At 32.3% G+C, this 24,800-nt stretch overlaps 1 protein-coding gene and 1 long non-coding RNA gene across 3 annotated transcripts in view; one reads left to right on the top strand and one right to left on the bottom strand.

Annotated features, from left to right (window-relative positions):
• Positions 1–24,800, bottom strand: part of FMN2 (formin 2) — a 446,111-nt gene that overhangs the window by 340,160 nt on the left and 81,151 nt on the right. For both annotated transcript variants that reach the window (XM_051993530.1, XM_051993529.1), the window contains exons 3-4: positions 17,271–17,418; positions 8,740–8,795 (exon numbers count right to left, since the gene is read on the bottom strand). In XM_051993530.1, the coding sequence (XP_051849490.1) occupies positions 8,740–8,795; positions 17,271–17,418 (204 nt within the window). The remainder of the gene's footprint in view (positions 1–8,739; positions 8,796–17,270; positions 17,419–24,800) is intronic.
• The window catches only part of LOC127559614 (uncharacterized), a 121,469-nt gene that overhangs the window by 92,700 nt on the left and 3,969 nt on the right, over positions 1–24,800 (top strand). Inside the window, exons 3-4 of the long non-coding RNA XR_007953171.1 lie at positions 17,004–17,070; positions 17,586–17,637. This is a non-coding gene — a long non-coding RNA (uncharacterized LOC127559614). The remainder of the gene's footprint in view (positions 1–17,003; positions 17,071–17,585; positions 17,638–24,800) is intronic.

The raw sequence follows: 24,800 nt of genomic DNA on the forward strand, positions 1-24,800 counted from the left end.
AAGCCCTATCAAACTGGAAATGCTTTGGTTGTCTCTAATTATAACCTCAGAGAAGGACTGGTAAAGTTCAATGAAGCTTTTCAATAGAAGACTGATCTTTATGTGATGATTTCCCAGCCATACCAACTCATGATGATCACCTCCTGATGCTAGCAGAGGATGGCAAAGGGAAATAGTAGAACACATCTGTGAAGTACTGAATGAAGTAAAGAACTGTTGGAGCAATTCACTAAAGTTGTAATGAGAGAGCTAAGTCTCTGTGATCAATAAAACCTGCCCAGGAAGTGAATTTTGACACAATTTTAAAAGAATGTGATGATTAATCATATGAAGTAAGTGATAAGAGGCAAGAACCTAATTACAAACTTTTTTATTTCCACTTTACTTCTTGATGATAATTATCTTGCTTCTATTTTTCTAGATCTTAGAGAGGCTGAATTAGGGGGGAAAGTTGCATCTTAGACTATGCCACAAATAAAAAAAGGATGTTTTAATTTTATCTTTCTTTTCAAAACCAATGATCATAGAGTCAAAGGAACTGAGTGTCTGTGTCTGACATTTATTACTTGTATAAATTTTGTAGATAACTTTACCTTCTTTATTCTCCCCACCTGTAAAATGAGTTGGGTTAGGTGGTCTCTGAACTAGACTGTCTATCTTTAGGTCTATGTTCCTATAACTAATTTATTTAAACTTGATAAGATGGTAGTCTTGATTAAAAAATAACTTAAAATCTTTAAAATTTTAACCTAATAACCAACTCCACAGACTAAGAAATAAAAGTAAGAGTAAAATCACTTTTGAAAGTTGGTGTTTTTTTGTCTGCAAATCCTGAGTCATCCTTTAAATAATATTCCAATATCCAAATATCAGGACAGAACTGAGGACTGTTACAAGATTCAAGAGAAATGAAAGTTTAACACAAATTTAATTTTCTATCAGATTTTCTTTAAAATAGACGTAACTTCATGAATCTCTTTAGAAATGTATTCAAGTCATAGCTTTTATCCTTTCTTGCCACATAAGTTCCATCTTTGCTTTAGGCAACAGACTCACTGGCAGTAATGTTGAAGACACTTCCCAGCTAAGGAAATGCTTTATGAATCATGTGTTTTTCTAGGCAAACTGAAATCTCAGAATTATTAACTACAGCAAGATAGTAAAAGTCAAAACTCATTCAATAAATTCCAGGACATTCAGATTGAGAGAACAGGTGCTTGAAAATTCGCAGCTGAAGAAAAACTTACAGGATGCTTTCCAATACTGCTTCAGGGCTAATTCAAAGAAGACTAGGCATTCTCTTGTTAGGAGTGAAGCTCTTACCCAGTAACTAGACAGGCCCTTTTATTTCTGTCTTTCATACTCAGTAAAGCTTGGACCATGTAAGTTTTGAGTTCCTTTCCAACTCTAAAAGTAATAATCACCATGACAGCAGATTCTTTAAAACACTAAATCTAGAATGCAAGTTTTACAGTCAATTGAGATACGTAACTGCCATCTAGTGACAAAAAAGAGGAAGGAATTTTACTTCACATAAAAGAAAGGGAATTTATTTTGCTTTGCTTTATATGAAAGTTTTGTTTGCAATGATAGTAGTAATCTATCTATATGCTATATCTATGCTATAATTCATTATAGCAAGCACATATAAATGTGGGGCATAAGTTTCTTAATAAGAGTTATAGGATATTTACATGCTTTTCTTTTTTATTATAGCTTTTTATTGACAGAACATATGCATGGGTAATTTTTCAACATTGACCCTTGCAAACACTTCTGTTCCAATTTTTCCCTTCCCTCCCTCCACCCCCTCCCCTAGATAGCAGGCAATATCATACCTGGTAAACATGTTAAAGTGATATTTATATGCTATTCAAAAGATTCCTTTTTACTTCTCCTATCAAATGACAAAGCTAATGAATAAAAACTTAAAAAAAATGAATCTTTGAATGAAAATTCAAACGATGTGACTCCCTGCCCAAAAGGAAGGGCTAGCAGCATGATCTTTGTTGTGAAACTATATTCTCTGAGCACTGCTGTTACACCAAAGGCTCTCAATTTGGACTCTAATAAGACAGGATCTTTTCTTAAAAAAAAAAAAAAGACAAAAAACTCCCCAGAAAAATGTGCTTGTATTCATATGTTAAATGAAGTTTTTCTATTTTTCACTTTATTTTCTAAGCTGGTGATTTTACAGTTGGATATATAATCAGAAATACCTCTAATAACTACTGAATCATTTTGTTTTGCTTGACTTTTACCATGTTTTGCTTGACAACTCTCAGTTATTCATTATCACCAAAGATAAGAAAGGGAAAAAAAGTAAAATTAAAATTAATCCAGTCTATATTTATTCTTTAAGGTTCATCAACATCCATTAATCTATCTATAAACATTTATGATCTATGCCTCCCACATGCTGAAATAAGATAAAGAAAAGTGAAACAAACATCAGTGTTCTTACACATGGCTGGAAGTGACAGCATATAAATATAGGTACAATCAAAAAGGATGAAGAGGCAAGAAACACAAGCAGGTGGGAACTTGTTTTATAAGTTTCGTGTAGAAGATCTGAATGTTGAAGGAAACAAGGATTCTAAGAAATAGTGGCAAGAGGGAAATACATTCTAGTCATCTAAAATTTTTTCAGTGTCAAAAATTTCTTTTGTCAGGTTTCTCCTAATATTTGTAACGTATTATTTTTATTCATTTGATGTATACAATTAATTCTTTTCTTTCACAAACATCAATATTATACATATTAAAATAATCTATGATTTGATACTCACTTGGTATAGAGGATCATAGATTTAAAAATAGGGGGATCTTTACATATTATCTAATTTCACTCAGATATTTTTACAGATCAGAAATCTGAGGCCAAAGGAGATAAAGTAATTTGTCTAAAATCATATGGATAGTTACTGTCAGTCAGAATTTGAAACCAAATCTTATGACTCCAATTCATCAGGTTGCCACCCTTCTGCTGAAGTAAGAGTAAAAAAAGAAAATCACATAGAAGGTTTCTCTAATTCCCCTATAAAACCAAGATATAACACAATTCTTCCTGTTATTTAATAATTTAGTTTGTTATATAGGCCTAGGCCATCTAATGTCACTAAATAGTTGTGAAAAATCACTGGTACAAAATATTAGAGTACATCTCTTAGGAAGAATGATATAGTTAATAACCAGAGAAGCTAACTTTGGGGAATCAAGCACAAAGGGAGATCCTTACTGATTATCCAATTTAAATCTTAGACAATTGGCTGAAAATAGGATTTTAAAAAATGATAATTTTGTAATTATGTTCTCATGACAGTATTTTATTCAGGTATGTACATACTGACAGCATACATAGCTCAGTTGGGGATAGGTAAAGTCTGATTGCTGCACAAAGTAATGCTGGGGGATTATATAGGGAGGAGGAGGGAAAGATATCCAGACTCTGAAGACGTTTTGTTAACACTATTTTATGTGATTTGTTGGTGTTTGTTATGATTTATAGTTTCCTCCAGGTTGTTCTTGACCCATTTTCCCATAGTTCTTCACTGTTTAAGAATATTTAGATAATTATTATATTACACTTTTATCTTAACAATATCTCTATCTAGTTTACCATACTTTCCTCACCTTCAAAGACTGAAAGGTTTATTGCTGTAATCAAAATTTTGAGCTAATTTTTTTTTTCTTCAGCAACATTTATCTTAGTTTCTCAAATTTAATCATGGTTTCTCTAAAAATTTTAAGCTGTGATAATGATGCAAATATTTAGGAAACCACAGAATTCAACTTGCTTAGGGTTGTAATATTATTGTTCCTCCAGGTGGCACTCAGTCTCAATTGTTTTTAGATGACAGGTGCTGTTTCCTTAGAATCATAAAACATTATACCTTAGAGGAACCATAGATGTCCTCTAAGCCAATTAATCTATCTTATTTAAAAAAAAAAAAGAATTGAAGGTAAGTCACTTTCTTATTAAGGTCATGGGCCTAATTAGTGACAGAAAAAAGATAATAAGCTCCATACCCATATCCTGTTCCCTTTTCATTATATCATTGTAGCAGTTCTCCAAATGTGACCCAGGAATCTCAAGACCCATTTGGAGAGGTCCATAGGGTCAAGATAATTTTCACAAAAATACTAAGACATTTTAATTTCTAATGTGATAAATATTGGAAAAACACACAGCCCCCCCTCCCCCATACACATAATGATGTTCTTTTGAGAATCCTTAATTTTTAACATTATAAAGAACTCATTAACCAAAATTTTTGAGAACTACTATGCACTACAGTTTGGCAGAACACATTTTGTTTTTTTGCTTATGACTCCAAACAGTTTATATATTCAACAAAGACCTATCACCTTAAATTCCAACCTGGCTATAATCAAATCTGGCTTTGTATTTAAGAGTATCTAACTGCTTTATATGTAAATATTACTGCAAAAATATTGATTGATGTCTTTTTTTGGTATTTTTATGTAATAATCATATTAATTTCTAGTTAGATATAACATGATTGTTTTTAATATGTGAGGAGGAGGAACTTTCTTTGACAATTAGTCAATAGGAACTATAAAACAACAATAATAAATTATATTTATATAGAGCTTTAAGAGCTACAAACTATTTTCAGCACAACTCAATGAGATAGGGATTGAAAATTCTGCTTTCTCAATTTAATAAAGAACCTGAGCACTCAAACAAAGTTAAGTGCCATGTCCAGAGTCACTCAGCTAGGAAGCATTACAGCCTGGACTTCAACCTTCTTATTCAGCCATCTGCTGCTTGATCCAGTGTTTTGGAAGATCATAAAACTCAGGAATTTTTTGTTTGTTGATTGGTTTTTTAATAAAAAAATCTGTTCTTGATTTAACAAGGCAGATTTTAAAAAAATTCTTATGTTTTAAAAGTGGAAAAAATATTGCTTCCCACTTGACATGTTTTTTTCTTTTCTTAGGGAAATAACAAGTAGGTAGGCAGAAAAGAAAGAAGGGCATGCATGGATAGCCTAAGCCACAAGAAAAGTTCAGAAAGATGTAGGGAAGATATTGAAGTGACCATCAACACTGAATCCAATAAAGTATGATATCCAACTGACAAGCACTCCCATCATATCCTATATTTTACCCAAACTGAAAAATATCTAAAGCAGAACATCTTTCCTTTCTCCCTAAATATATTCTTCCTTGCAACTTTCCTGTTTCTATTAATGGTACAATCAGTCTCCCAATTATCATGCATCAATCCTTGATATTATCTTCAGCACAACCTATAGTCAAATAGTGGCCAACTTTTATGATTTCTACTTCTCCAGTATCTCCAATATGAAGCCCTTCTCCTTCCAATATTTATTGCTACTACTAGAACATCACTGTATCTCCCCTTAACTATAATAAATAGACTTCCTCTCAGTAACTCCTGTTCAGGTTTATCCATCCCTTTTCAGTTTGATTTTTACAGTATATTATATAATAGTATGTATATACACACCATATATATCATATCTTTTTACAATATGTATATATACACATACACACACTCACACACCATATATACCACATATCTCTCCAATGTCTCCAAATTTACTATCAAATGATGCCCAGAACTCCTTGCCATAGCATTCAAGGACATAATTTGATACAAATTTACTCTTGCAGTCTTATCTCAGACTACTTTCTTTAATACATAAATGAATTCTCAAGTCTCTATTGAAATGACATTTTTTTCCATGAAGCCTACTTTGATTCATTCTAATGTGAAATGATTTTTCCTTCCACAGAACTTGGAAGATATTTTGTATCACTAATATATTTTTGTCACACATTATTCAATAATTTCACTAATGTCCAACTCTTCATGACTACATTTGGGGTTTTCTTAGCAAAGATACTGGAATGGTTTACTATTTCAATCTCCAGCTCATTTTACAGATGAGGAACTGAGATAAAAAGGATGAAGTGACTTGTCCAGAAACATATAGCTAGTAAGTGTGTGAGACCACATTTGAACTCGGGAAGATAAGTGTTTTGACTTCAGGTCAGGCACTCTATCACTGTGCCACCTAGCTGCCTTATCACACATTCTTCACTATAAGATTGACAGTTTCTTAAGCTGAGAAACTGAAGCCTTGTTTAAAATATATGTACCTCTCATAACTTAGCATAGTATTTTTCAAACAGGTGAAACTTAATACTTCTTTGCTAAAGGAATTTTGAATGAATATGCATGTACTATATACACTGAATACTTTCACTGTCTTTTATGATGGAAGATAATGGAGAAGGTGCATCATCAATGAAAGATATTACTCTAGTAAGTACATTAATATAAATATAAAGCAACAGGTCACAATTTGCTATAAACTTTAAAATGTTTACAGCTTTAGTGAAATGTTTCAACAAAGATGAATTATGAATGTAAAATGACAGCAAAACACAGGAAAAGTATATTGGTTTTGTCACTGCATAATATTTCCAAGAAATTAAAAGTGAATATTGATGAGAACTAAAGGCAACCCTGAAACAACACTCCAAAATCCAGGAAGTTGGAAGGCCTACAGGAAATTAAGTTTAATGCAATCTAAAAATCTCAGTTTGGAACTCTCTGTCCTGGAGCCAATTTTCTTTGTGAAGCAGACAAACTCAGGAATTTATCATGTCTAGTAAGGGAAATAGCTCTCCAAGGATTTATTAGATTTATGTAAACTTCTTTGTCCATGAAAGGGAATGTAAGAGAATCTTCATTCTTAATATGAAGGGGGAAAAGGCCAAATGTTTATTTTTTGAAATGACAAGACAAAGAACATTGTTAAAGTTCAGTGTTATAAGAAATACCCAGATAACCTTAGTTTCTAGGATTTAACCAGCAAGAGATCTTTGTTTTGAACACACAGAAATCTGAAAGAATTTTAGAAGTTTAAAAAATAACAAAATTTAATCCCCACAATTTTTTATCCCTGTCATAATTACAACAGTGATACATCATCTTCCACTATTTCTATTCTAATGCTTTGCTGTGGAAGGGGCAAATCTAGTAAGTCCTATATTAAACTGGAAAGTCTTGGAACAATGTTATTAAATTATTAATAACAACAGCAATGGGGAATTGCATCATGCTTTAAAGATTTGCAAGTGCTTTAATCTATACTAGTGATTCCCAAAGCTTTTCTTCCACAAACCTCTTTCAACAATAAAAAAAAGTGCTGTGAATTTCCATGGTAATTTAATATTGTCATTTAATTCTTTTTCAATTGCATCTGATTCCTTATGACACCTTTTTGTGGTTTTTCTTGGCAAAGATACTGGAGTAGTTTGCCATTTCCTTCTCCAGCTCATTTTACAGATGAAGAACTAAGGCAAATAAGGTTAATTGATATACGTAGGGTCACACAGTATATGAAGCTGGATTTAAAGTTAGTCTTTCCAACTCCAAGACCAATACTATATCCACTGTGTCACCTAACTGCCCATTATTTATTATACTATTCAATATATTATTTATAAGTGTTTAGTGCTCTAGGTATTTATTAAAGAAGATGAAAACACAACCCATTGATCTATAGGTTATAATAAGGTTACAATCATTTTTTTGGAGGCTCAGTGATGTGAACTGTATATATACTGAATGAGGCCCAGAGAGGCTGAAAAAATGATGGAAAACCATAAAGAAATAAACATATTTAGTCATAGTGAGTAATGAAAAGCACTGAAGGTAGGAAGCAGAGTGATGATCTGTATTGATGGAAAGGGGAGCTCCTGCAGGTGGAATCACTACTCTTCAAATATTCAAGTGCAGATTTAATGTACTTGTCAATAGTTGTGTGTCCAATTAAATTTTGGTCTTTATATAAAATAAAACTTCTAATCCATGGCTTTTCTTCTAATTACTACTTCAAAAAACCCTCACTTCTTCTCAATTTTTTTTTTTTTTGTAAATTGTTCATACTATTGAATATTCAGAGACTTTTAAAATGTAGGACCAGAGAGAATAATGTAAGAGATTTGGAGGAGGGAAAGCAATGATTCTCATAGAAATAGAAGTAGCTGATAAAACTATAAAACCTAAAAAGCAATAAATACACTGGATAGAAAAGCTGGCTCATTTCATTTAGCTTACAAGTCAAGTTTAGGAGCTCTTTGGGGAATGTTTTGTGCACAAATCAAAGTAGGTTCTTAATTCTCCATTGCTCTCCATAGGTGATGTAAAGGTTAGAGAAAAAGGCCTAGACTCAGGATGAAGAGTTCAAATATAACCTTCAGACATTTATTAGATGTGTGGGCAAGTTACTTAACTGCTGTCACCTTCTGTTTCCTTAACTATAAAATGGGGATAATAACACCTTCCTCAAGAGTTATGAGGATTAAACAAGATAATTTTTATAAAGTATAGTAGTTGGCAAATAAATGGCACTTCATATTTTTTTTTCCTTTCCCTGCCATCTCTTTTTCATATACCACTGTATTCATGCTCATTCATACATTGCTTGGAGATTCATGTTTCCCTCAGCAGGCATTGATTTAGCATGGGGGTTCTTTACCAATGATAATTTTTTCCACCGATTTTATTTCAAGTTTCAGTTTCTTATACATTTATAAAAACCAACCCCTTTCTAGTTAATGATTTTGGAAGAGAAGCGCGCACACACACATACACACACACACACACACACACACACACACAAATTACCTGTAGTTTACTCACATTTGTTTTAAATCCTGAAAGAAAAGTCTTACCTGTTGAAGAGCATCTGAACACTTTTTCTGTGTTTCCAAAATGACAGCTTGAAACTCTAGATTAAAAAAGGGTAAAAAAAGATTAAGTCTTGAAGAAATAATTCATTTTGTTTCCTATTTCTTATTCACAAGGTAAAAGAATAAAAACTTAGTCATGACATTATATCACATGTGACATAGGTAATAAACACAATCATTTAAATAGATTTTATTAATGTATTTTGTTTTTATATTACTTATTTCTCCCTTGAACCCCTCCCTGCTTTGAGATCCATATTGTTATGAAAAAATGATTTTTTAAAAACTGGAAAGGAAAAAAATCAGCAAAATCAATCACTGCAGAAAAAACTTCAAAAGTAAGATGCAATATTTCAAACCAATGGACACAATCTTTGCAAAGGAGTTGGGGGTATTTGTGTCTTATTATATCTTGTTTTTGAGATCAAATTTGATTATTTTAATTTTGTAACATTCAAATTCAACTTTGTTGTTTGTTTTACATTCATATTGATTGTTGTAGTCCTTTTCATTGTTTCTTTGCCTTGCTTACTTCATTTTGCATCAGTTCATAAGCTATACCTCTCTGTATTGTTTTGTTAAATGGCATAATAAACATTTCATTACATTCATTAACCACAAGTAGTTTAGTCATTCCCCAAATGATAGGTATCTACTTTATTTCTCATTCTTTGGTGAAAAATACAAAACACAATCATAAAAATGTTGTCTATGCAAGCTTCCTTTTAGTAATTAACTGAGGTGAGCCCTAGCAGTGAAATTTCTGTTTCAAAGGATAAAACATTTTAGACACTTCATCTGCCTAATTTATAAACTGTTTCGCAGAATGGATATACTAAAGCATAGCTCCATCAGTAAGGTACTAGTATATCTATCTTTTCTTAACCCCTCTAATATTAACTCTTTCCATCTTTTTTGTCATCTTTGTTTTGCTAGATTTGAAATATAAACTCAGAATTATTTTGGTTTGATTTTCGTAGTGTATGCATACACACATATATATAAGCAGTTCACAATTTTTGTAATTTGGGTATATAAACACATATATGTATGTGTGTATACATATATGTTTTAGTTTATAATTCTTTTGAAAACCAAATGCACTGAAACTATGTTAAGAGTATCTTAATCATAAAATTTGAATATATAGTTTTTTTACAGTATATGAAAAAATGATCTTTGCTATGTAACACAGGTATCACATTAGCCAAAAGTTTTATTACAAATTATAAAGAATTAGATGCCTTTACTTACATGTTACACAAGAATATACAGATCAACCTATTCTCATACTTCATCACAGACTTAGGAAAATTCCATTTATCTGAAATATATCCTAAAGGATATTCTCATAATGTCATCAAATTAAATGGTCCTGTACTATCACCAGTTAAAAACATATCAAAAAGTAGGCTATGGGCTGATTAATTTTTTGGCCACAACTCTCAAAGATCATTTCCCAAGTTTGAGGGTTTATGACTTACTTCAGGAAGTACCCAAATAAACAGAATCAAAGATCTCTGAAACACTGACATCTATTGTAAACAAGCAATCTCTTTTTCGGAGTAAATCTCTGAATTTGACTAAGAGGGTTGGGAGTTCTTAAAACTGTTCATTTCTTTGGGACCTATTCATTTAGGCTTTATGAGAGTTAGTGAATAGTAGATCATGTAATACAGCTCCCTCATTTGAAAAATAAATCTGAGAATCCAAGAGAAGAACTTACCCAAGTTTATAAAACATTGCATATTAAAACTAAAACCTAGATCTTCACTTTATTCTGTATATTTCTTATTTCCACATAGTTGCTTACATGTTATCTCCCCTGTTACATGATAGGCTTTTTGAAAGAAGGAACTTTTATTTTTCTTCATATTCCAAGCACTTAGTAGACAATTAATATGCTTACTGATTGATCTCTTGTCTTTATTAGTCTACCAGTGCCTTTTTAATTGAAATTTAAAATAGACAGTATCTTCAAAACTCTTTATATGGGCTAACTAGCTTCTGAATTTATTGAAATTACTGAAATTAAAGAGACAGCTATGACACTTTTTAAAGATTTAACAGGATTTTTCGCTTATAATCTTCTTGAGGCAGCATGTGGGGGGGGAGGCTTTCATCTTTGGAAATTGATATTTGTCATAAATAGAAAACAAATATTTTGAAGGTAAGAGAAGAACTGTCTCAATTTTATACTTTTGTTCCATGTACCAGCTATACATGATTGGCATTCACCAAATGTTTTCTGAAATAGTGGGTCCTTATAGGAAACAGAGAAAAAAGATGAGGAAATTATTCAGGATATTTATAATTATTACAATCTCTTTACCTACTAGTAAATATATGCCTTTTATAATTTAAAACTCCATTGTTCCTATGGAGAACAGCCTGAAGTGAAAGCATAAAAATTTAACATCATAGTGGCCATAAGAAACACATAATGCCATTAAGATCATTTTTAATGATTCCCCATGGTGAACAGACACTGTTAATAAAAAATGGATTTTCTTTCATTTTAAGATTGCTAAACTCAGAAGTAGGGATTACCATTATTATTGAAACCTGGTTTTTAATAAAGTCCTTTAACATCAAAGCTGAACTATAGTCGATATTTGATGGCAAATCTGGGTCCCAATAATATTTATTAGTTTTTTTAATCAAATATTCATAAAGTACATTCCAGATTTATTTTCCTAGTGTTGGACTTGGTATTCTTCCAGGAAAAATAAATTCTGAACTTTCATGGCAAGTAAGATTCTATATCATAATTAGCGAACAAGAGACTGGATTATAAAGATATACAGTTCAATATTTAATAATCAATGGGATAAATTATAAATATATACAGTTTAATACACTGATCTTTAACACCTATCATTAGTTTTCTAGCGCTTAGATGACTATATTATTGGTTCATTATTTTCTTCCAATCATGATTCTCTAAAATTAATTTTCAATCTCAACAAACCTTTTCATTCTAAAATATACCTTATTAAAACAAACAAACAAACGCTGGGTGTGATTTTGTTATGAGCCAAGGGCAAAAAAAGATTCTTAATCAGAACAAAATGTTTTTGAATAAGGCATAAGTATGCTGGCTTTAAATTTAAACTTTTGAGAAAGGGAAATAAGAGAAATCAAAGATGAAACTAACAAAAGAAAGGGAATGAAAAAGAGAGGATTAAAAGAAAGGAAAATTTTATATAGTTATTAAAATTGTAATTAAAAGAATTTCAGACTAATAACAACCAGATTAAATATTGCTTAAATCATTGGTAATACAAGACATGTAAATTAAACTGTTTCACTTCATACTCATATTGATATATTTTTTTAAAGACAAAAATAGAAATAGTTCATTTTGGAGGCTCTATGAAAAGACAAACAAACAAACTAGTAAAGATGTAAACTGAACCAAGCATTCTCAAATGTAATTTGGAATTATGCAAACAAATGATTAAAATTTCACTCTGTTCCAGAGATACCTCTGCTAGGATTCTATTCCAATGAGATTAAATATAGAAAATTTTCATGGTATATCAAAAAATTCATAGCATCAATTTTTATATGAATAAATAACTAGAAATAAACTCTGTAAAGAAATTTTGCTACGTGCATGTAATAGAATATGGCTGCAATATATGGAAGATGGATATGAAGGTTTTAGAGAAACAAAAGAAAACTTATGTGGATTGATGCAATGAAACAAGCAGAACTGGGAAAAATATATGCCACGTCTACAAACTAATTGTTAACCAAATTAACAAGACTACAAAGTTCAGTGCTATCTAACTATCATAACCAAGCTCAGAACTAGAGAAGAATTAAGAAGAGATGTCTCTTTCTCGGCAAAAGTAGGAAGCTTTGACAGTAGAATACTCCTTAAGCTGTCATACAAGGCTGATATGTGCTGGTTTGTCTTACTGAACTGATCTTCCCACGCCTACATTTAACAATAACAACAAAAACTTTGTTATAGGACTTTACTGATTTTTTTTTTATAAAATGTGAATTTTATGTAAAAATAGCTCCACAAAATTAATCAAGCAATGAAAGCAAACCTTAGTGAATATTTTAAAAGTTAAAACAATACAAAAGAAAGGAAAAATGCCAACAGGAAGTTAGCTGAAAATAAGAATTTGTGAGAAAATAGGAGAAAATGAGAGGGGAAAGATAAGAAAAGAATAAAATTAGAAGAAGAGGCAGAAAAGTAAGAAAAAAAGGAGAGAGATTAAAAGAAAGAAGAAAAGGATGAAGAAGGAGGCAAGAAAAGAGGAGGAACAGTAAAAGGAGGAGAAAAGAGGAAAGGATAAACAGAAGGAATGGGAAGAGAGAAAAAAAGGAATTAATAGAAAGGGAGGAAAGAGAAGTATGGGGCAAGGTATGTAGAAGGGAAGGAGACACAAGAAAACAAAATAAAAGGAGTGGAACTGTCCATTAGCTGATTTCTTCATGAAAGGATACACAGATTCAAGGCTACAGTAGTTTGGACAAAAGTTTCTGGCACCATCTGCTTAGCTAAATTTCTGTGATCACCATAGTAGATATCATTCCTCCTCTTTTCCAACTACTTATTTCCATCATGATTTTTCCAGAAACCACCCATTTTTAAACATATTTGTTGGCTCAAATTATCTGTATATATTTGCTTAAGAACAGAGATCCTGTCTCACTTCTTGAAATATTAAATTAATTTGTATTCTCCATAGCACCTTGCATGTAATATTCTTTCTATAATTATGCTGAATTGCTGTAGCATTCTACAGCAATTTTATAGTCACTATTTTGACTTTTTGTAGTCACCATTTTTTATTTTGTGATTTTGACCCTTTTGTAGTCACTATTATATGGTTATTTCAGAATGATCTAAAAAGGGGAGAACATTTTTTCGTCCTTTTGGAATTTGGTCAAAGAAGAAAAAGTTGGGAGAGAAAAAGAAGAGGAAGGGAGGAGAAAATTAGAAGCAGTGAATAAAAGTAAGCATAGAGAAAATGGAAACTGAAAAACAAAAGTAAAGAAAAATAGAATTTTTTGTCTTTAAAAACACTTCTTCAGCTTCGTTGGTACTAAATGTTTAATGCCTTTCACAATATGATTTTATCCTCTCTGGGCAGATTATACACTGCTCCTCTTCACTTACTCCAGAGTATAGTCAAACTGGCTATCTTGCTATTCCTTACAGAAGACAGATTATGTCTTATTTCCATATGTTAGGCTCACATACTCTTACCATAGTTAGAATTCATTCCCAACTCATCTCTATTTTTAAAAATACTTAATTCCTTTCAAAACTTAGCTCAAGTGCTTCTCTGTGAACCTTTTCCTGATATCTGTCTCTCCTCCAGCCAGCTGCTAGTATCTCTCTCTCTCTCCCACCAAAATCCTCAAATTTATTTACACTATATTTTGCATTTACTTATATGTATATGTGACTTTTTCCCAACAGATTTTGAGCTCTTTGAGGATATTGCTTCACTTTTTTGTCTTTTTATCTCTAGCACTATTAGAGTGGCATATAAATAATAGAAATACTTGTTGAATGATTATCTATCACCAAAAATTGTGTAGATACCACAATGGAGAAGATTGGAACACATGAGGCACATCTATGTAGTATCATAAGATCAAAAGCCTCTATATAGCTAACTTATTTTTTGTTTCTGTTTGTAAGTCTTTGTGAGAGAGTTCCCAAACTCAAAATTTGACTCAACTGCTTCAACTTCATAGGATTCATGATAGCTTCAATATCAAAGTTATTATCTTGGGAGAGTTAGAAAAGAGAGCTTAAATAGAAGAGAGTGATAATGTATGGAGAAAATATGAGCTAAGAGAAAGGTAGAGAGCAGGACACTAACTAGTAGAAATTAACAGGACATATGATTAGTACCCAAAATAAATCTGGGCAAGCTTGGAAAGGAGAGAAAAGCATTGTTCCAGATTTGCCAAGATGTTTTCCTTACAGCAGAAGTTTATCTTATTCCCCAAATTAGACAAATAATTATTAAACTCTGTGTGTGTGTGTGTGTGTGTGTGTGTGTGTGTGTGTGTGTTGATAAAAAGCTATGTATGTATTTTGGGATTCCAACTCTTCAATGCCTGTAAATATTTATAGCACTGTACAAATATTAAATGGTATCATATTTCTGAATTTGGCATAAACTAGGAAAAATGTTTCACCTAATAAATTAAAATATTCTTTACTTACCTTCAGTATCCTCTACAAGGATGCATATTTTAAAGAGAGACAAATTTGATGCATTAAATTTTTTGTATTATAGCTTCGTAGATTGTATCAAATAATAAAAATTGATAATTATTCTGAAAAGTATTGTTATATAAGTTTTCATATTATTATATAAGTTTAATAGACTTTTAACAAAAAAGATTTCCTTAATGAATAAACTAAAGCCTAGATCTTCATCAATATATTTTACTAAGAATTCGTAAGGAATAAAGCATCAAATATACAAAAGCTTTTAAGCATCACCTTTCAGATGCTCAATTTAAAAAAAATAAATTATTCCATTTAAAAAAAATCAAATAAGATCAATAGAAAGGTGGGGAGAAAGAAAAAAAAATTGATACATATATAAACATCATAATCAGCATGTTGTATGAACAACTATGTTATCAGAGATTCTTGTACAGTAAATAAACCGAATGATCTTTTTTCAATCTAGAAAATGCTATTTGTATCATTTGGATATTTCTCACAAATACTTTATGCTATATCACAGATATTATAGCTGACCCTATGAACTAAAAATGCTTTTCCTCTTAAAGATTTATATGCATTTTATTTTCAAATTATATGACCAGACTCTCTTGACTTGTTAAAAATACCTATCTTGGACCACACACCTTGATTTCCTCCCTACTGGTGACCTCTTTTCTATATATCATCTACTACATTCCTGAGAAGATGTTTTTCTCTAAGGAATCATTTGTAATAGTATTACATTTCTGAGCATGTAGGGAAAAGATTCATCTCAAAAAGCAGCTCCTCAAAGGAATGATGGGCAAAGAAAGGTGAGCATAAACATGGCTAGTGTCTCTCATGTAATATATATTGCATGGGGTGATGACAGAAGGTGTTTTCTAAGATAAGTGCCAAGGTCATTTCTGATATAATGGGCAGATTCAAGTGATCCCTTACAGAGTTGGTTCAGGAGCTAAAATATAACTTTTATCAAAATTGAGTCTTTCAAAAAAAGTAAGAGTTCTTTCTGGGAAACATAATGGCAGCTGAACATTATACAATGCTAAAATAGACTCTGGTTTAATCATTATTTTTTCCCCATTGTAGAAACCTATTGCTGATTTCACACATTAAAAGAAGCTCCCCTGTACCCCACCAAGAAAGTTCAGGATTTAAGGTTTTTCTTTCTGTAGTTTGTCACTCTATGGATAAGTCATATTCTCAGTTCATTTAAGGATCACTGACTCCTTTTGGATAAGGTCATGAAGAAAATTCTGAGAGAGAGAGAGAGAGAGAGAGAGAGAGAGAGAGAGAGAGAGAGAGAGAAAGGGAAGGAAGGAAGAAAAGAAGGAAGAAAAGAAGGAAAGAAGAGAGAGAAAGCAGAAATCAATGAGATTCATAAACACATGATATCACAAACAGTTTCAAAAGTCAATTTTATGCCTGTCATTTTCTCAAAATCTGGGATGGCAAAACAAATTCACTTAGAATTTAGCATAGTTGTGATTATCTCCTATATTTGTCTCTCCAGAAATGAAGCTGATAGTAACTCACAGCTATATATACCTTTGTTTTGCAAAGTCTTTACATATAGTATCTCTTTTGATCCTCCCAAAAATCCTATGAGATGAACAGTTCAATTAATATTACAACTTTTAAATTGATGAAGATCAATTTGATTGATTTGAGAGGTACAATGACTTAAGTGAGGTCACACAGAGCTAGGAAGTATCAAATTAAGATTTAGAATTTAGGTCTCTTCTACTTCCAAGGTCAGTGGTTTTATTTGATTTTGTTTGGATTATACCATGTTGTCTCTGAAAGGAGATAATACTATTTTCCCAAGTCATAATACATGTATTTGAAGAAATTCATTTTGGACCACAAGAAGAAGAAAAAAGAAATAGAAGGTGAAAAAAAAATGACTAATGGATTTATTCAAAGAAAACGTAACCAGTATATAATAGCGGAAATAGATAGCTAGGATAAAGAAAACATATATATATTTTTTTTCCTTATTCTTTTTTCTCTCTCTCTCTTCTAGTCTCCAGATAGGAATTTGGGCAAGAGGAATATATAGAGGAAGAAAAAGGAAGGAAGGGTGAGGCAAGGTAGGATGGTACTGTCTTTGGGTGTCTGCTAAAAAACATGAAGAGTGGGAAAACCCATTCAAAGATGGATAAATACCCAGTGAAACTTCTAAATCCATCAATATGTTTACCATTTCTTAACTACTGCATTGTAATGATTGTTATCCCAACCCTCCCTCCCCCGAATGAGGTCAACATAAGTTATATTGTCAATATCCTACCTGCTTCAATCTCCTTGGGCCCATGTTCTTCATCAGGAGGCTTAGCAGGAGACCAGACACGGGGGATTCTCCTCGGAAACTGCTCCTCTGTGTAATCCAGAGAATGTGTGGGTTGACTGACTGCAGCCCAGGTATAAAGTTGATCTTGCTGTAGTAAATATAAGTATTCATGTATTAATGCAAATATAATTTTAAAAATAAAGAATCAAATAATATTCTGTGGTTACTGATAGAAATCATACAGTAGAAAATTCTATGTAGAACACAGAACCATAGTTCTGAAGTTGGATAAATTCCAAAATTTGCATTTTACAGAGAAGAAAAGTGAAATCGGATTATTGGTGACTTGATCAAGATCACTTAATTAGTAAGTATCAGAAATAGTATTTGAATATGTCCTATACTACAGAGCTAATGTTCTTATAACTGCACCAGGCTGTTTCCCTAAAAGACATCTATCTTTATGTAAGATTCACAAAGTAAACAAAAATAACCTTCTCCAATTTTATTCCATTTCTTTCCTTCTGCCTCTCTTCCTTCTTTCTCTTTTCTTTTTTCCTTCCTACCTTCTTTCTTTCCTTCCTTCCTCTTTTTTCTCTTCCTTTTTTTCTTTTTCTTTCTTTCATTTTTTTCTTTCCTCCCTCCCTCTATCCCTTCATCTCTCTCTCCCTTCCTTTCTTCCTTTTTTCCTTCATTCATTTCTTCCTTTCTCCATTCTTTCTTTCCTTTCTCCTTCTATCCCTCCTTCCTTCTGATGCAAATTGTTTCCCTCTTGACTTTTGGGGATGAACTCTGAGAGTTCTGAACAGTACACGTGGCTAGGAGATATTTTGGATGTTTCAAAATAAAAGTAATTTTAAGACTACATAAGGTACCTACTTACAATGTTATCAAAATAATGTTTCACCAGTCAAAGGTTCTATAGCAAGAAACATATATGACCTCTGTTCAATTTAACTGCTTACAAATTTCCACTTCCTTATTATTGTTTGATAAATATTAGATATGTGTGTAGCAGAAGAGGAGGGAAACTTTTATAAAGAGCTTGTTCTTATCATAATTGAGGACTGAAAAGCTCAGTGGTTTCAACCAAGAATTGGTGATGGATCACAGATTAATATAGAGCTAGAGCAGGAAGAGACTTCAGAGCCTTTGAATCTAAGCCCTTCCTCTTACAAAGAAATGAGAACCAGAACAGTTAAATATCCCAACACCTCACCAATTCTGAAAATTTCAATAGATTCTGAGTCTTCATGTAATCGAAGCATCATGGTTTTAGAAAATCACTCCTAGTTATTTATTATTATTTTTTATTGTAAGAAGTTTATTTTTAATACACTATGCTTTATGAATCATGTTTGAAGAGAAAAATCAGAACAAAAGGGAAAACCTATGGGAGAAAAAACAGAAAAAAAAATGTGAGCATAGCATATGTTGATTTACATTTAATCCCCATAGTTCTTTTTCTGGATGCAGACGGCATTTTATGTCCAAAATCTATTGGAATTGTTTTGGATCACTGATCTACTGAGAAGAACCAAGGCTTTCATATTTGATCATCACACAAACTTGCTGTTATTGTATACAATGTATTCCTGATTCTATCTGTTTTGTTTAGCATCCATTCATGTAACTCCAAGCCTTTCTATAATAAGCTTGTTCATCATTTTTATAGTATATAATATTCTATTACCTTCATGTACTACAGCTTGTTTGGCCATTCCCCAATTGATGGGCATTCACTCCTTTTCCAATTCTTTGCTACCACAAAAAGAGCTGCTACAAAAATTTTTGCACATGTGAGTCCTTTTCCCTCCTTTATAATTCCCTTGGGATATAGATCCAGTAATAGCACTGCTGGGTCAAAAAGTATGCACAATTTTATAGCCCTCTGGACATAGTTCCAAATTGCTCTCCAGAATGGTTGGATCATTTCACAACTCCACCAATAAAACATTAGTGTCCCAGTTTTCCCACAACTCCTCTAGCATTTATCATTATTTTTTCCTGTCATCTTAACTAATCTGAAAAGTGTGAGGTGTTACATCAGAGTTGCTTTAATTTTCATTTCTCTAATTAATAGTGATTTAGAGCATTTTTTTTCATGTAACTACATATAAATAGTTTTAATTTTATCATTGGAAAATTGACTGTTCATATCCTTTGACCATTTTTCAATTGGGGAATGAATTGCTTTCTTACAAATTTAACACAATTCTTTATATATTTCAGAAATGAACCTTTTTTTTCAGAACCACTGGCTGTAATATTTTTCCCAGCTTTGAACTTCTCTTTTAATCTTGTTTCTGTTGGTTTTGTTTGTCCAAAAATCATTTTAATTTAATGTAATCAAAGTTGTTTATTTTGCCTTTCATAATGTTCTAATTCTTCTTTGGTCATAAATTCCTCTCTTCTCCAAAGATCTGATAGGGAAATTATCCTTTGTTCTCCTAATTTGTTTATGGTATCATCCTTTATACCCAAATTATGTACTCATTTTGATCTTATTTTGGTATGGGGTGTGAGATGTAGGTCTATGCTGAATTTCTGACATTATTTTCCAGTTTTCCCAGCAATTTTTATCAAATATGAAGTTCTTATTTCAGAAGCTAGAGTTTGGGGGTTTATCAAATACTAGAATGCCTTGATTACTGTGGTATGTGTATCTAATTTATTCCACTGATCCACCACTCTATTTCTTGGCTGTACTAAATTGTTTTGGTTACTGCTGCTTTATAATATAGTTTTAGGTTTAGTACTGCTAAGCTACCATCATTTGCATTTTTTATTAATTTCCATGATATTCTTGATAATTTTTTTCTGTTCTTTTTGTTTTTCCAGACGAATTTTGTTATTATTTTTTCTAATTCTATAAAATAATGTTTAATTTGATTGGTATGGCACTGAACAAGTAGACCAGAACTGTCATTTTTATTATATTAGCTTGACCTAGCCATGAACAATTGATATTTTTCTGATTGTTTAGATCTGATTTTGTGTGAGAAGTGTTTTGTAACTGTGTTCATATAGTTCTTGCTTTTGTCTTGGCAGGTGGGCCCCCAAGTATTTTATTTTGTGTATAGCAATATTAAATGCAATTTCTCTATCTCTTGCTGCTGAGACAGTAACACATAGGAATGCTGATGACTTGGTATATTTACTTCCATTTTATGGAAGAGTTCATTCTATTCATATTAACAGTTATAATTACCAGCTCTGTATTTCCCTCCATACTATTTTCTCCCCTGTATATACTTTTGTTCTCTCTTTCCAACTTAGTCTTTAGTAGTGCTTTTTTACCCATCCCCTCCTTACTACCGTATCCTCCATCACTCCTCTCCCCTTCCTAGTATTTTTTTTTACCCATTTTACTCACTACCTTATTTTCTATCACCCCTCCTCTTTCTCTTAGTAGTGTTTTTTAACCCATTCCACCCACTACTCTATTTTCTATCAACCTTTTCCCCTTTCTCTTACCTTTTCCCCTAGTTTTACTGCCCTCCCTTCTTCCTATCCCTCCCTTTTCTTTTTTCTTCTCCTGCTTCTTTATAGGATTATTTAAATTTCTTTACCCAAGTAAATGATGAAATTATTCCCTCAAAGACAAAATTGATGTGATCAAGTTTGAGACAATGCTCATCCCCTTTCCTTTTTTTCCCTCCCTTGTAATAGATCTTTTGTACCTCTTTATCTGAACTAATTGTCCCATTATACCTCTTCTTTTCTCTTTTTCCAGTACAGACTTTTTCCCACCCCCTTAATGTTTTTTTCTTTGATGTCATCACATCAGGGATCATTTATAACCTCATCCTCAGTCCATGTGATACTTCCCTCTGTCAACCCCAGTGACAGAATTTCAAGAGTTACAGATATTGAGATGTATATAGTTTAATTTTTAAATATATATATATGTATATATATATATATGTATATGTATATATATATATATATAATTTCCCTTCCTTTTCTTTTTATGATTCTCTGGTATCCTGTGTTTGCAGATTAAATTTTCTGTTTAGTTCTGATTATTTCAATAGAAGTGATTGAAAGTCTCTTACTTCATTGAAGCTCCATCTTCTTCCTTGAAAGATGATGCTCAGTCTTGCTGGGTTGTTAATTCATGATTGTAACCCCAGATCCTTTGTCTTTCAAAATATGGTATTCCAGGCTCTCCATTCCTTTATTGTAGAAGTTGCCAGATCCTGGGTAATCCTGATTGTTGCTCCTTAATATTTAAATTGTTTTTGTCTGGAAACTTGCAGTATTTTTTTCTTGAGATTATAATTTTGGAGTTTCATAACAATGTCCCCTAGGCTTTTCCTTGTGGGATCTCTTTCCAGAGATAATCCATTGATTTTTTGAGTATTTCCCCTTCTATTTCTAAAATATTGGGACAGTTTTCCTTAATGACCTCTTGTGGAATGCTATCTAAGCTCTTTTTATGCTCATGGTCTTCATGTAGGTTTTTAAATTATCTCTTTTGGATCTATTTTGCAGGCTGGCTGTTTTGCCAATGAGGTATTTCACATTTTCTTCCATTTTTTCATTCTTTTTAGTAATTTGTGAAGCTATTGCACAAAGCCATTAGCTTCCATTTTCCCATTTCTAGTTTTTTAAAGTATGATTTTTCTTAAGTAGCTTTTGTGCCTTTTCCCATTTGATTTATTCTATTGTTTAAGGAGTTTTATTCAGACAATTTTTTTTTCCATTTCTTTTTCAAACTGTTAACTCTCTCATGCATATCTCTCATTCCTTTTTCCATTTTTTCTTCTGTCTCTCTTATTTGCTTTTTGAAGCATTTTCTGAGAATTTCCAAGAAGCCTCTTTTGGGCTTGAGAAATCTCTTTGAGATTGCTTCTGTGGGTATTCGGTCCTCATTTGAATTGTGTTTTGGTCTGCCCTATCACCATAATAGCTTTCTAAGGTCAAGGTTCTTTTCTTTCTTCTTCTTTTGGTATTTCCTATTATCTTTACTTTTAAGGTAGAACTCTGCTCCTGAGGTAAATGTGACACTGTCCCAAGCTTTCTGTGCAGCTCTGAGCCTTGGCTTTGAACATAGGAGCCCCTTGTGTTTGTAGGGAGTAGCTTTGCCTGCTCTATTTAGAGAACAGCCTGGTTTCCCAGAGTTTGCCTTCGGGAGCTGGGACTCAAAGCTGCCCCCCTGATTTGCTCCTCTCCTGAGCCAAGAATGAGGGTCTTTGTTGTTGATTTACTGTGATTAAGACCCTCTCACCAGCTTTCCTAGAATCTTTCTGACTTGGGATATACACCCTTTTCACCCCAGTGAGACTGACTTTTCTTTCTTTCTTTCTTTCTTTTTTTTTTTTTTTTTTTTTTTGGTCTCAAAGTATCAAAGATTTATTTTTTATTTTATTTTTTTTAATTCATGTATATTCTTTATTTTTTTTTCCTTTCCAGCTAGTTTTTCCTTTTTTTTTTTTTTTTTTTTTTTTTAATAATAACGTTTTATTGACAGAACCCATGCCAGGGTAATTTTTTTTACATTACACTTGCTTCTGTTCTGATTTTTCCCCTCCCTCCCTCCATCCCTTCCCCTAGAAGGCAAACAGTCCTATATATGTTAAATATGTTGCAGTATATCCTAGATATAATATATGTTTGCAGAACCGAACAGTTCTCTTGTTGCACAGGGAGAATTGGATTCAGAAGGTAAAAATAACCCGGGAAGAAAAACAAAAATGCAAATAGAGACTGACTTTTCTTGAAGATGTTTCAGTCTCTATTGAACTGGAGAGTAGTTCCATTCCATCTGACTCTGTTCAGAAGCTTGGTTTCATGAGGTTTTCAAGAGAAACTAGGGACAGCTCAAGCAGCTTCCTGACTTTATTCTGTTATCTTGGTTCCACCAAGATAGACTCCACTCATAATGTTTTTGCAATTTTCCTTATCCTTTCTGCCCAGAGTCATGCAGAGATAGGCTAAGAATGTAAGTACTCCAACTCCAGAGCCAGTATTTTACATTAAGGGGAAAAGATAGGAGGAGTTTGCCTCAGTGAAATCACTGAGATTCCAAAATTTACAAGTCCTTTCTTCTATAATCCCAGTCTTCATTAAAACTATTCCTTAACTTAATTAGTGATTGACAGCACCATTATGATAGAGACAAAATGATGTAGGCATTGTAAATAGTTACTACCATTGACTACCAGTCGATACCAGATATTCACTGACTTTTCTTATAACTGAAGGCCAATATTGGTCTTAGGGGAACACAAAAAGTGTGTGTGTGTGTGTGTGCACACATGTGCATATATACATATACATATATATATATACATATACATATATATATATATATATATATATATATATATATATATATATAGTCTCCATTCATCGGTATCAGAAAAAAATTGAACTACTATATCAATAGAGGCATCCTCAATCAATCAATGAACCAACATAATCTGTTATTATTATAATATTATTAATTCCATTTTCTTTTAGCTATTATTCATGGATTCAAGACTTGTTCTCCATTTAGTAATGTCTGACTATTATTATTTCAAAATTCATTATTCACCCTAAGTAAATACAAATATGAAAAAGGAACATAATTGCTTAATTATTTTGGACAAATCACGCTGACAAGATTAAATAATGATAATTGGAGATCTGGTGGATATGTGATATCTTTCAACAATCCCTTTTGATATTGCCATGTAGGGACAGGGACTAGACTCATCATTGATCTAGAGAACTGCTAAATGAGGAATCTCACTCTATCAATGCAGGTCAGTACTTTCTGTGGAACTGCTAGTTTTTGAGAGCCACCTATCACACTTAAAAGGTAAAGCAATTTGCAAAGTGTCAAACAGAGTCAGAGGTGGGATTTAAACTCACTTCTTTATGTCCAGATAGTAGCAAAGTAGATAGAGCATCAGACCTGGAGTCAGGAAAATCTGAGTTTGAGTGACCCTGAGCAAATCATTTAACCTCTTTCTATCTTAGTTTCCCAATTTATAAAATGAGGACAATAATAGCAGTAATTTTTAATGCAGTACCAGAGCAATGTGGTATTTGATTGTATTCATCCTTAAAATGTCATAGTAGCACTTCCTTTACCATCTGCTCATATTTTTGTTTCCATCAGTGAAAACACTGAAGTTTAAATAATTAAACTCCACTACAGCCCAGGGTTATTGTACTTACAGAATAATATTTGCAAAGCATTTTGCAAACCTTAAAGTTGTTATGGGCCAGAACTCTGAAGTTGAAACAAAGGATTCTTGCAAGGTACTAAGTAGTGGAATTGATAGAGACAATAGTTATCTAAGTTAGCACTGTTCAGTATGATTGATTTAATCCTACAAGGAGATGTTATGGGCCAGAACTTGAAACAAGGTACTAAATGGAATTGAGGAGACCATGGTTAAATCTAGTTTAGCATTGATTAAATCCTACAAAAAATAATGATTTCCTAGTGATATGATTGGTTTGTACTCAGTGTGGAGCATATAAGCTAGAAGCCTCAGCCAGGGAGATACAGAGACATTCAGAGAAAAGGCA

The sequence above is a fragment of the Antechinus flavipes genome, chromosome 4 (assembly GCF_016432865.1).
Source record: "Antechinus flavipes isolate AdamAnt ecotype Samford, QLD, Australia chromosome 4, AdamAnt_v2, whole genome shotgun sequence".
Lineage (NCBI taxonomy): Eukaryota > Metazoa > Chordata > Mammalia > Dasyuromorphia > Dasyuridae > Antechinus > Antechinus flavipes.